The sequence below is a fragment of the Protopterus annectens genome, chromosome 4.part0 (genome assembly GCF_019279795.1).
Source record: "Protopterus annectens isolate FY-2018-M chromosome 4.part0, PAN1.0, whole genome shotgun sequence".
Lineage (NCBI taxonomy): Eukaryota > Metazoa > Chordata > Ceratodontiformes > Protopteridae > Protopterus > Protopterus annectens.
This window is the reverse complement of record NC_056733.1, coordinates 220724956-220737703: the sequence shown is the minus strand read 5'-3', so window position 1 is coordinate 220737703 and position 12748 is coordinate 220724956. Positions and strand designations below refer to the sequence as shown.

General features: G+C 37.6%; 1 protein-coding gene across 1 annotated transcript in view; it reads right to left on the bottom strand.

Annotated features, from left to right (window-relative positions):
• NOTUM (notum, palmitoleoyl-protein carboxylesterase) overlaps positions 1–12748 on the bottom strand; it is a 251352-nt gene that overhangs the window by 93533 nt on the left and 145071 nt on the right. The window contains exons 5-6 of the mRNA XM_044068221.1: positions 4551–4611; positions 1672–1730 (exon numbers count right to left, since the gene is read on the bottom strand). Of these exons, the coding sequence (XP_043924156.1) occupies positions 1672–1730; positions 4551–4611 (120 nt within the window). The remainder of the gene's footprint in view (positions 1–1671; positions 1731–4550; positions 4612–12748) is intronic.

Genomic DNA, 12748 nt, shown 5'->3' with positions numbered 1-12748 from the left:
GGTAAATGGGTTTTAGCAACAATATTTAAAATTAAACAATGGCTATAGAAAAAGGAGTGGGGTCTAACAGGGATGAAATTTAGCATGATTGTGTAAACAGATTTGTGTTTATCTATGTATGTATATATATATATATATATATATATATATATATATATATATGTGTGTGTGTGTGTGTGTGTGTGTATGTGTGTGTGTGTTTACACTTGTAAATATCTGTAAATATTTTGTAAGTAAGAATTATTTTTGTATATAAATAAAGGATCTCTATTATTTTCAGTAGGTGCCATGGGATCTTGTACGTCCACCTGAGCTTACATCTCATCCAAAGATCACTGAAAGAGGATTACCAAGGCTTGCACAGTTGTCATAGTATGTATAGAATGGGAAGCACTGGTGTAGTTTGCAAAGTAACAGCTGGAGCTAGAATACATGAGAGCACATATATTTACAAAGATTTGAGAATAGGTGGTTAGGTCTGTGATAATATAGGTTTATTGTAGCATTTTCTGGATCTCATGTATAAGATATATATATATATATATATATATATATATTTATATATATATATATATATATATATATATATATATATATATACACACACACACACACACACACACACACACACACACACACACACACACACACACACACGCACACTTCTATCAATGTGTGGTTTTAGCAACAGCAAGAGGAGGCAGAGTCTGGCATCTGCAGGAAGGGAAATGATGATAGTCTATAAATATAGAGGCTTAACACCCATCCCCAGTCACTGGAAGAGCAACCTAGCAATCTGACATTCAGGAAATGTAGGATCTGAGAAATGTAATGCCGTTATTGTTTTATTTCTAAGGTGCAGCCTATGTATATGAGAGTGACATTCTTCAGTAAAGGAGATGACTGAAGTGAACACAAGAGCTATGACATGAAATGGAAGTTGTAATATAAGAGTGTTGTTCTTTATAGGAAGGGACTCCACTGGGTACACACTGTAGTCACAGTCCCTCCCAGCAGGCAAGCTACTAAATTCAGGTAACCACATTGTATCTACCATCACCTAGACAAACTGTTTTATAAGTGTCCCACACATTCGTGAAGCTCTTCACCATTTCCATCTGCAGTCTTCTATAAATGATGATTTTATGAGTTAACACCTTTTCTATGTAAAAATATTCATTATGCAACTCTTAAACACTATTTCCTTTTTGGAACGTCTGCCCAACATTTCATACATTGTGATCCTGTTCTCATATTATGCCCTTCGATTGTTTTATATTTCATTTCTGTCTGCCTAGATCTAGGTACTTTGCATCCTTTCTCATACTCTCTCCTTTCTTTTAGTCAGGGGAAGGTCAGTCTGCTGTTATAATCTTTCTTTGCATTATTTCTGTTCCACATCAATGTTAGAGGTAATGAATGTGACTTGCACTGCATATTTACAGTTTGCTTTGTCATGTTTCAGAACATCTATTCAGTTCGACTTTTCTATAAGACTTTCATACTACATTTCTGCTAATTCTTTAATAATTTTGATTATTCTCACTTTCTTTATATTAATGAAAGCAGTATAGCTACTATGAATGTTGACTTGCGTTGTACAAAAACATTACTTAAACAAAAATGTAACAACCTACCTATAATAAAAGAATAAAAAGTGATTTTACTCACATTTGTCACTTTTCATAGAAGATCCACTCCAAACATCACTGGAACAGTACGGGATGAAGCTACGATCAGAAAATGACAAAAGCAAATAGCAGTCAAGATTTCATGTAGAACCATATTGTTATATTTCCTTTGTCAACTGCAACACTGTGGTCTGACAATTTTTACATGAAAAAAATATCAATGCTGTTTTTTATCTTCATTTTCCTTTTGATGTTTACTTTTCAGTTATTCTATTGTATGTCATACAAGAAAGTGTTAGAGCTATCAATGATACCACAATTGGTGCAAAGACCAATGGGGAAACCTTTTTAAATGAAAGCACACAATCAGTACAATAAGGAAGACCAAAGTTACAAGAGGACTGTATGAATGCTGCCATTGATGTATGTGGATTTCATGTGGCAGATTACAGATGCTGACATGTACACCAAGAAGACGGGAAGAGGCAGACCTTAACATATACATAATGGGAAAGGAGAGATAGAACTCTAGTACATATACACAGTAAGAAGAAGACCCCCAACATGCACTAACCGGGAACAGGAGTGATGTAACTTCTAATACTTAAATACAGTGCTCTCATCTCTTTTATGCTGTGGGGTAGGGCCATGACTGTGACATCCTAGGGTTACTAGACTAGTAATTGCCTATGAACAGATTAAGCCTGACAGGAAAACTAGATGCCGTTGAAGAGATGTGGACGAATGACTAAGCTAGCAACAGACTGACCCTCTATCCTGGGATGGGTGTATGTTGGAAACATCTGTTGCTGTGATGAATCTTGGCATAGGCCAGGGACAGAGTGATCTGTATTGTTGGTGTAGATAGCTCATGGTGGCAGGAGACTGACTTTAACAGGAACAGTAACTGCATGCATAGCTATTACTGTTAAGTGTGTGGCAATATAGAAATGCTTCCCGGGGACTGTCTGGCTACAGCTAAACCTGTGCATCTGTGCCACTGCTGGAATGCTGACCAGGGACTATACAGCTACGCCTAACCCTGTACGTGTGGTACTGCTTAAGTGCTGCCATGGGACTAGACAGTTACAGATAAGCATGTATATCTGCAGTACTGTTTAAGTGCTGCATGGGACCATACAGTTACAGATAGGCATGTATATCTGCAGTACTGTTTAAGTGCTGCATGGGACCATACAGTTACAGATAGGCATGTATATCTGCAGTACTGTTTAAGTGCTGCCATGGGACCATACAGTTACAGATAAGCATGTATATCTGCAGTACTGTTTAAGTGCTGCAAGGGACCATACAGTTACAGATAGGCATGTATATCTGCAGTACTGTTTAAGTGCTGCCATGGGACCATACAGTTACAGATAGGCATGTATATCTGCAGTACTGTTTAAGTGCTGCCATGGGACCATACAGTTACAGATAAGCATGTATATCTGCAGTACTGTTTAAGTGCTGTCTAGGGACTATACATTTACAGATAAGAATGTGCATCTGTGCTACTACAAAAAATGCTTCCCAGAGAGTGTGGCTGTACAGCTAAACCTGTACTTCATTGGCACAACATGAATGCTGGTCAGTAACTGTAGGGCTACAGATAAGTTTTGTCATGGTTACAGGTTGCAGACACTGGCCTCCTACCTGCCATCTCGGCCAGTACAGGCATCTTCAACAAGCTGAGTGATGATGGATACAAGAGGTAAGAGTGGTACCAGAATGGCATGGATGACCACAAAATGGGGCGCTAGTCTAGTGGTAGCATGAGGATAATTGTTAAAAACACAAGGCTGAACATTGTAAAGAAAGGAATGAAAGGACCACGATTTGTGCACACTGGTGCATGAGGCAGCTCATCAGCATTTATACGTTAGGAATAAGAGAGGAATGCCAACATGCATGCACTGGAGATAGAAGTACAAAGGAATAAGAGAGGAATGCCAACATGCATGCACTGGAGATAGAAGTACAAAGGAATAAGAGAGGAATGCCAACATGCATGCACTGGAGATAGAAGTACAAAGGAATAAGAGAGGAATGCCAACATGCATGCACTGGAGATAGAAGTACAAAGGAATAAGAGAGGAATGCCAACATGCATGCACTGGAGATAGAAGTACAAAGGCTCCAAATGCCTGCTCTGTGGATATGAGCTGGGATAGCTTAATGTATCTGCAGTGGAGAGAGGAGGAAGGAAATCATTTCAGCAGTATTAATGCATTTTTGTTAACAGTGAAGTTTTTCACTAATATACATTGTGACAGCTTTCACTTCAGCACCTAATGAACCAAGACACACCATATCTACATGGTGAATGCACAGCCTACTTTCAAATGAGCTACAGTTTACGACAACTGCTGCTTGCTGACACAAATTGCAATTAGAATTAATCAGTATGACAACAGTGTGTTTGCTAGGGTAATGATGTATTTGAGGCACACTGGTGAGCTAACAAGCATAAAGAAGAATGGATTCAGCCCATTAGCAGCAGTTTCATAGTGCTTCTACAACCAGAAGGGTCTTCTGGCACAAAGAACTGGCAACTGATGCAGAGGATCAAGGCTGTGAGGTGTTAAGCTACTTCCTGTAGTACTGGAGTTGAATTCCTCCCCTTCACTTGCTTACTTTGTGGCCATGAGTAAGTCACTTAACTAGGCAGTTCTTTGGGGCAATTGGGAATTTGGCCTAGGCTCATTAATAGTCTCCTGGACTATATGCCTTGTAACTACCTAAATGTACTAGATCATAACATGAAATACAATGCAACAACTCATGTTTTGTGGTGTAGGGTGCTTACACATTAATTAATCATATTCACTCCTCACCATAAATTCATTCTTCACTCTGATGTCTGTTTATATTTATAAAGACAGCTAAAGAAATCCTTGTAAAACTGTGATCACTTACACCATGTTAGCATTCCACCAATGAGGATTTTCTTCTGGTTGAGAAGACAGAACACCTGTTCCTGTAAAGTGACATATAACAAACATTAAACAGTGGAAGCACCATTTTATTTTCAGTACAAGCACCATACATTTTGAAGTTATATTGTCCCCTTACCACTGACATCAGATGGACAAAATGTAATGCATTCTCCATCATTACCCATTTATATCCCCAGAGAGATGATAGTTGGATGTTAGAGACCCAATCAACATCATATTGTGGGGAAAGAGAGCTTTTTTTTCTTTCCCCATGCCCATTTTCCCCAACTTTGATGTATGTGGTGCAATGGCATGCACATCTTCCACTCTGCAGACATCTGCCACGGCCCTCCGTAATTCTTATCTGCTTGCCGACTCTCACCACATCCTAACCATCTCCACAAAGGGTGGACAGACACTGCCTACAGAACCTACAAACCTTCTGCTGAGACAGGAGAGCCAACATCCTATTACACAATACTCAAGAACCTTATAAACAGATTGATTCATAATGAACCCATTTCAGCCATGACTCAGGTATTCAAAAAATAACTAATTTACAATACAAAATAAAGTAATATCTAAGAAAATTAGACATAAATACATTGATACGTAACTGAACAACATAAAAGATATAACTGGTTATGGTATCCTTAAACTAAGTGCAGCTCAAGCTAATGCTGCTAAACATTAGGAAATAAATCACACATAAGCGTAACAAATAGTCTAAAAAAGAAAAAAATATATAAGTAAGACCCATGCCTAGCAAGCTAAATAAAATGCAGAGACTTATAAGAACAGTATATTATAAAATGGAAACTGACTAGCATTAGGACAGAAATAGATAAAATGTCCTTGAAGTATAGTAGAAAGCAAAAATCTAAATGTTTAAGTAGGATGTGAATTGAAAGAGTCATTTAATTTTTACAGATATTTATACAGTAAGTTTTTATTTGAGCTGTGCTATACATTTTGCAATAAGTGGAAAAAATATTTTAACTGTGCTTAAGTATATACTTCCTGTGGTTATTCTTGCATTAAGACAAATTTTGAGAAGACTTCCAGTTGGTTTCAAGGCACAGATTGTAGCCTTGAGTGTGAGCCAGGCAACCCAGGTTTGAACAGTGGACCTGGTCACTAGAAGATTTTTCTGGAGTTGGGGTGGACCAGGAATAAGCAGTATGATGACTGATCATCTGGGGGCTACAGCTAAGAAGGTTGAATGAGCTGGAAATGCATGCAGATTGTGGACAGCAGAGAGTGTGCATATGGTGACACATGCATGTAAACTCATTGACATCACTGCACAAACGGGGACACAAAAAATATGTAATTACATAAATGCTACATATGTTGTTTATATACTGTTTAATGTTTTTAATATGTGGACCCAGTGAGGGAGTAAAACTAGAAATATCCTTAGGTATTTGAAGGATGAGCGTTCTCTTAATCTGAGAGTATCTTGAGAGCAAATTATCTGCATTACCCTTAAACACTGGATTATTTTCACAGGAAAAACTTCACTGCTGATGTTATTATTTAACAAGGAGTGGCTATGTTGAAGACCTTTGCGAGCACAGCAAAGGTGGCACTAGTGAGTTGCCCCTTTTCCATATCAATATAAATATTATTTATCACAGATTAGACTGCAGACAACACAGATCTGTACTGTCTGAAGTTGTGATAGAGTTTATATATATATAAATTTTTTGGTAAATTTTAAAAGGGCATGGGGGAGATAAACAGTTAAATATGAGGTGGATGAGACCACAGATGCTTCTTACAGCTGTCTGCATACCTGGTCATATGAAGCGTGTTTTTCATTCTATATGTTAGAAAAATAAAATAAGTAATCCTACTGCAGAGTTCTACTGGGCAAGACTGGAAGCTCCTATCAGGATGGACAGATGGTGTCCCCCAACCTGATGTCCTGCATCCTGCTGTGGTTAAAGAATGTAACAGAACTACAAATCAAGGGATAGGAGTGTACTAAAGACCCCCTCCCCCCATTTTATTTGTACTAAGAATGTGGCCTGTTATTATGGAACCCCTCTGATAAGGAGACAAAAATTAAAAGTGAAAGATAAAAATGAAAAATAACAAAAATGGTCTAGGGAATTGAGGAGAAGTCCTACATAAATCATTTACGGAGTCTAGACCTTCATTCATTGTCCTACAGACAGATAAAAGGTGACTCAATTCAGGTGTACCAGGCATATGAAGACAAATATTTGTGGGAATGCCTCAATTTGTGATGAAGTTTTATAAATGGATTACAAGGACTATGTAAGAATTTTGCAAACAGTAATAGAGTGACCCATGGTTTAATGAAAGAGTTGTGAATTACTGGAATGAGTTACCAAGATAAATAAGGAATTCTGAATAATTTAAACAATTCAAAACATCTTTACAGAAATATTTTTGGTAACTAATGTTTTGGTTAATACACAGGCTAAAGGGGGAAATCTGCCCACGATTGACTAACTTTGTATGTATCACTGAGGAAGTGATCGTCACGATCCACATAATTTAGCACATGCAGAGAAGCCTACAGGGACAATTCTGAGATTCCCAGCATGCTTTGTGGCCAGTTGTGGAGTAGATATTTCAGGAATAAAAATCACAAATCACATTATCAGAGGAATGGTTTATGGAGAAAAACAAGAACTCTCTCTCTGACTGTCCATAATGCTCTACAAACTTAAAGCCTAAAGTATCTGCACAGAAGGATTGCTACAATTTGCTATTTTACAGGCAAGAGCACATAGGGTCAAACGGATTACTTTAACTTCTTCAGTGGCAAAGCGAATCCTAGTCTGCAATGGCCTCTCTCCTTTCCTCATTCTGTGCTATCTCACTATTGTAAAACTAGCATCAGACATAAAGCTGACATCAATGTGCAGGTCTCCGTCCAGTGATACAGTAAAACTAGCATTATGCAGTAACCTGATGGCACTGTGCTGGTGTATGCATCCACTGACTTACAAAAGAGACATTCCCTGTGCAGCTAAGCATGCAACAATTAGAAAGATGGTTACTATACCAAATAATTGAGCCTGAGCAAAACTGCATCCATATTAGGTTGAAGCAAAATTTGGAGTCTGAAAAAGTAAATGTGTACACTACTCTCACCCAGTCTGGACCCATATGTAATCTGTGTTTGAGCTAAAGATACTTAAAGTAACCCTCGGTCGAAACCTAGGCTACTCTAACCATGTATGCTGTGCAATGACCTTGTTAAATAAATGGTAGCTTGCTGAACAGAATCAAAAGCTGTTTAATCTCTGTTTGGCAAGAACAGTTGTTATATTTCATCTCACCATACTAATATAGGGCAGTGGATTAATCACCTATCTTTATCAGTATGAGCTTAAAAACATGACTTTCCCTCCTCATAAGCTTGCCACACTGACAAGGATTTGAAAATCAGTGTGTATTTTATTGTACAACCAAGAAAGTAGTTTTAACTTAGAAATGCCAGCGAGTTCCCCAAGGAACTGTGTAGGTGCATATCTGTAAACCTGAATGAGCTGTATAACTGACAATATTAGGGCAGCTGTAGTTAATGGTTCACTACCACAGATGCCCCTTCTGCAGATGATGACACTGTATGTGTTGATGGCCATAAACAGTGAAATCCATTATCCAGAGGCAAAGGTAGTGCAACAACTAAACAGACTTAAACTAAACAAAACCAGCGTGTTTTACAGAAGTAATCACACCTGAGTGAAAAGCACTTAAAATACTCTGCCTAGTTATACTAGCTTAATCTATTATCTCCTGTCCTGCATGACTGCTGCTTACATAACCAGAATGTGCTTTACTCTGTATAATGTAGCTATGCTTCAAAACAGGTAATGAAAAAATAGTAGTCTGATATTTTTGATCTGTTTGTGTGTTTCATGCTTAATTCGTTACAGCCGGGTGACGTCTATACATACTTCTGCATTGACATCCTGCTGACACCTCTAGGTGTCAAATATTACCTGTTCATATTTGCATTAATAATCTTAAAGCTTATACAATGCCAAAAAGAACTGTGTTGATATTTGACCTCTGTCTAATGGAGTTAAAGAGTTATTAATTGCTGTTCATATGATATTTATTTATATTGTCATGAATTTCATGTTTTTCTAAATACTTAAAACAACCAAGTAACACAGTCAGACCTGCTTCGCTTCACATGAATGCTCTCAGCTAGATGAACAAAATACTGCTAACAGTGTGTGTGAACTGGAATACTTGGACAGATATTGTAAGTTGTTTACAAAATATTACAAACTTACTAGTTACTGTGTTTACTGTGACTTATCAAATCCAGTTTAAGACCTAGGACCTCAAGAATACTGCCACTGTAAAAACAGTTTGTACTGAAGAGTTTGCCATTTAAACTTCTTTAGTAATCCCTATGGCTCCTGAGATATGATAATTTGTCTGAAATAAAATAACTTGATTCTGTCAAAGAGCTTAGGCTCTGCCCATTGGAAGCTACAGTGCAAACTTCTAGAGCTCCACTGGAGGGAATCAGATACCTTCTAAATACTGTAACACTTTCTGTGCATCTGTAGCACATTATTTTATATAATTTTAATTAACTCATCGATTCCATGTGCAGTATTTTATGTATATACGTCACAATCTCACTATTTAAGTTTATATTTCACAGTTTTTCAGATCATGATAATGAGTGTGATGTCTCAGTGGGATTTATCCTGCAAAACAAATTTGAAATAAACAGCGTGCCTGTTGGTTAATCTTTGCTAGCCATGAGTGAACCTTGCTGTTTATCTGATATGCTGTCATATAGACCATGTTTCACATGTATTTCATAAGAGATGGCTGATAGCAGAAGTAACAAACAGTATTATCGCTGTGACTTTCACTTCATAGTAGTGACAAGTGCCTCTGTTCTTATAGTGTTCCAGGAGTGACAAGTGCCTCGGTTCTTATAGTGTTCCGGGAGTGACACGTGCCTCTGTTCTTATAGTGTTCTGGTAGTGACAAATGCCTGTTCTCTTACAGTGTTCTGGTAGTGATAAATGCCTGTTCTCTTACAGTGTTCTGGTAGTGACAAGTGCCTCTGTTCTTACAGTGTTCTGGTAGTGACAATTGCCTCTTCTCTTATAGTGTTCTGGTAGCAAACAGAAGCAAACAGAAACACCACAACCACCCAAAGATCTTGTTGAATAAAATGTGACTAAATAAAATAAAAACTCAGCAAGACCACCACGGCTTCCAGTATGATAAAAGTTCCAGTTTAATAGATAGGATAAGCGCTTTCATGTTGACACCCTATGCCTCTGTTCTTATAGTGTTCTGGTAGTGACAAATGCCTGTTCTCTTACAGTGTTCTGGTAGTGACAAATGCCTGTTCTCTTACAGTGTTCTGGTAGTGACAAATGCCTCTGTTCTTATAGTGTTCAGGGAGTGACAAGTGCCTCTGTTCTTATAGTGTTCTGGCAGTGACAAATGCCTCTGTTCTTATAGTGTTCTGGTAGTGACAAGTGCCTGTTCTCTTACAGTGTTCTGGTAGTGACAAGTGCCTCTGTTCTTATAGTCTTCTGGTAGTGACAAGTGCCTCTGTTCTTACCATGTTCTGGTAGTGACAAGTGCCTCTGTTCTTATAATGTTCTGGGAGTGACAAGTGCCTCTGTTCTTATAGTGTTATGGTAGTGACAAATGCCTGTTCTCTTACAGTGTTCTGGTAGTGACAAATGCCTCTGTTCTTATAGTGTTCTGGTAGTGACAAGCACCTCTGTTCTTATAGTGTTCTGGTAGTGACAAGTGCCTCTGTTCTTATAGTGTTCCGGTAGTGACAAGTGCCTCTGTTCTTACCATGTTCTGGTGGTGACAAATGCCTGTTCTCCTACAGTGTTGTGGGAGTGACAAGTGCCTCTGTTCTTACAATGCTCTGGAAGTGACAGATGCCTCTCTTCTTGCAGTGTTCTGGTAGTGACAAGTGCCTCTGTCCTTACAATTTACAGATAGCTATTCAAGTGTCTGAAAAGATTGCTTGGACAAACAGACCCATCAGGCTAACAAGTTGCTCTATTTAATGTTTTTAACCAACAGATTTTACCTAGATTGCATGTGTGCCTGTACCTCTGTAGTAAACCACAGTCTGTCATGTGTAACAGAAGTTGTATTGGTTCATATGCACGCACAGCGGTATTTCCTTTGTAGTAAGACTGCATGCTGTCAGCGTACACAGTAATTCAGAGAAGAAAAATGTACTGAATGGGAGTGGTGTAATGTGAAGTAGCATGACTCTGTCATGACTTAAATAGCATGGTGGTAGCGACCATGAGTAACAAGCATATCCTGTAATTTTCAGTAGCCCATCTGGTACCTCAGCAAACATTCCTTTGTACTGAGTCATAGCAGAACAGTCAGCTGTGGAAATGTTTTAAAAGACATCATACAATGCTGGCAATAGTTGTTTTTCAAATGAGAATCTTGAAGTGTGTGGTTTATATTACATACTAGCTCAAACATCTGGCATGTTCACTGTTACATAAAGGTCACATACTTTTATAGTAGTTCCCTGTAAAGGTGTAAAAATAAATTATATAAAAGAATCATAACATTTCTACAGCTGTCTTATATATCTGGAACTTCTCTCTGATTAAATATATGGATCCCCGGTCTCTGCAACTATCAGATGTGTTAACATATAAAAATGCAGGTCATTCCATTTTTGTATCATTTTTAATTTTTGTTTTATGTCTCATTCTAATATCTGATAAACTGCAAAAAGCAAGTAGGAATTTGATGGTAGATGTTTCAGTTATCTTGCCAGTTTTCTCCTTGCTTTCTAAAGAATTTATTTTATACCACATTTTGATCATTTACAATGGGTCATAGTGGTAATCAAGACTATACAAAGAATACTCATTTCAGATTTAAATTAAAAAAGGATGCAAAATACAGATAAGTTGCCAGAATGTGTAGCATTCCCTCCCCCTGGGTCATTCATAATAATGAAGTAGTCTAACAAGTTAGGTCTGTGTGCTGAGACCATGCTGATTCACCCATACTTGCACAAGTCATCAGGGTTTTTGTATTTTAAATCTCGTCAAACATCTGATTGCAATGTTCAGGTAGTTTTAGCAAGTAAGACGGTCAAAACTTTGAATAATAGAATTATTATGACATTTATTTCAAAACATACATTTTCAGAATTTGACAGGACCCCCCCCCCCCCCAGAAAATATTGTCCATTCTTTTTGGGCTTACTATCCTGGAAGTTACATACAATTGAAGGATTTTTCCCACGTTAGTCCATCATTTTACATACCACTTTTCTTTAAGTTACATAGTTTCACAGCTACCCAACCATTTCCTACATGATGTAGCTAATATTTCATGAAAAAAATGTTGCACATCTTTACCTTGTTTAATGCTTGAGGACACAACTGTGTGTCTAATTTAACCCTTTGCTGCAAAGATGTAACACCATTTATGCTATAGCCAATCTTGCACTGCACAGATGTGGCATGGATGTTGCACTCTGCTCCCTAGCTTACTTTGCACTATACAGACGTGGTACATATATTTAGTCAGAAAGAGGTGTGTTTGCTAACTTTGCACCACAAAAATATGGCACAGTTTGTGACCTTTAAAGATTAACCCACGTAGAAGGAAAAGCCACACAAAGAACTGAAAAAAAAAATAGTAATTAATTATATTTTGTCAGAAAGCTGCAGGAACAATAAATAAACCATAAAACTTAATAACTTAAAAAAAATTACTAAACTGAAATGTAACTTATACAGAATGCCTGAATAATGACTTGTATTCTGTCTGAAATCAAGTATGTTTAGCTTGAGTTACATTTTTTTTAAGTTTAAGTTTTACTCTGTATTTATTGTCCTTTCAACTTTGTGATTATGGTACAGTTATTTGAAGCTTTGTGACCAATTTATTGTACTGCACACATGTAACACACTTTATTTCTTTGCTAATTTTGCAATAAAAGATTTGGCACAATCTGTGTCCTAAATAACCTTGCATTGTATAGATGTGGCACACCGTGTGACATAGTTAATCTTCCACTGTAATAGACGGCATAGTTTGTGTCCAAATTAACATTGCACCACATTCTATTTTCCAGGCAGTATAGATGCCAAGCATACCAAACACTTTAGTGCAGGTGTTCGTTCAGTCTTGACACAAAAC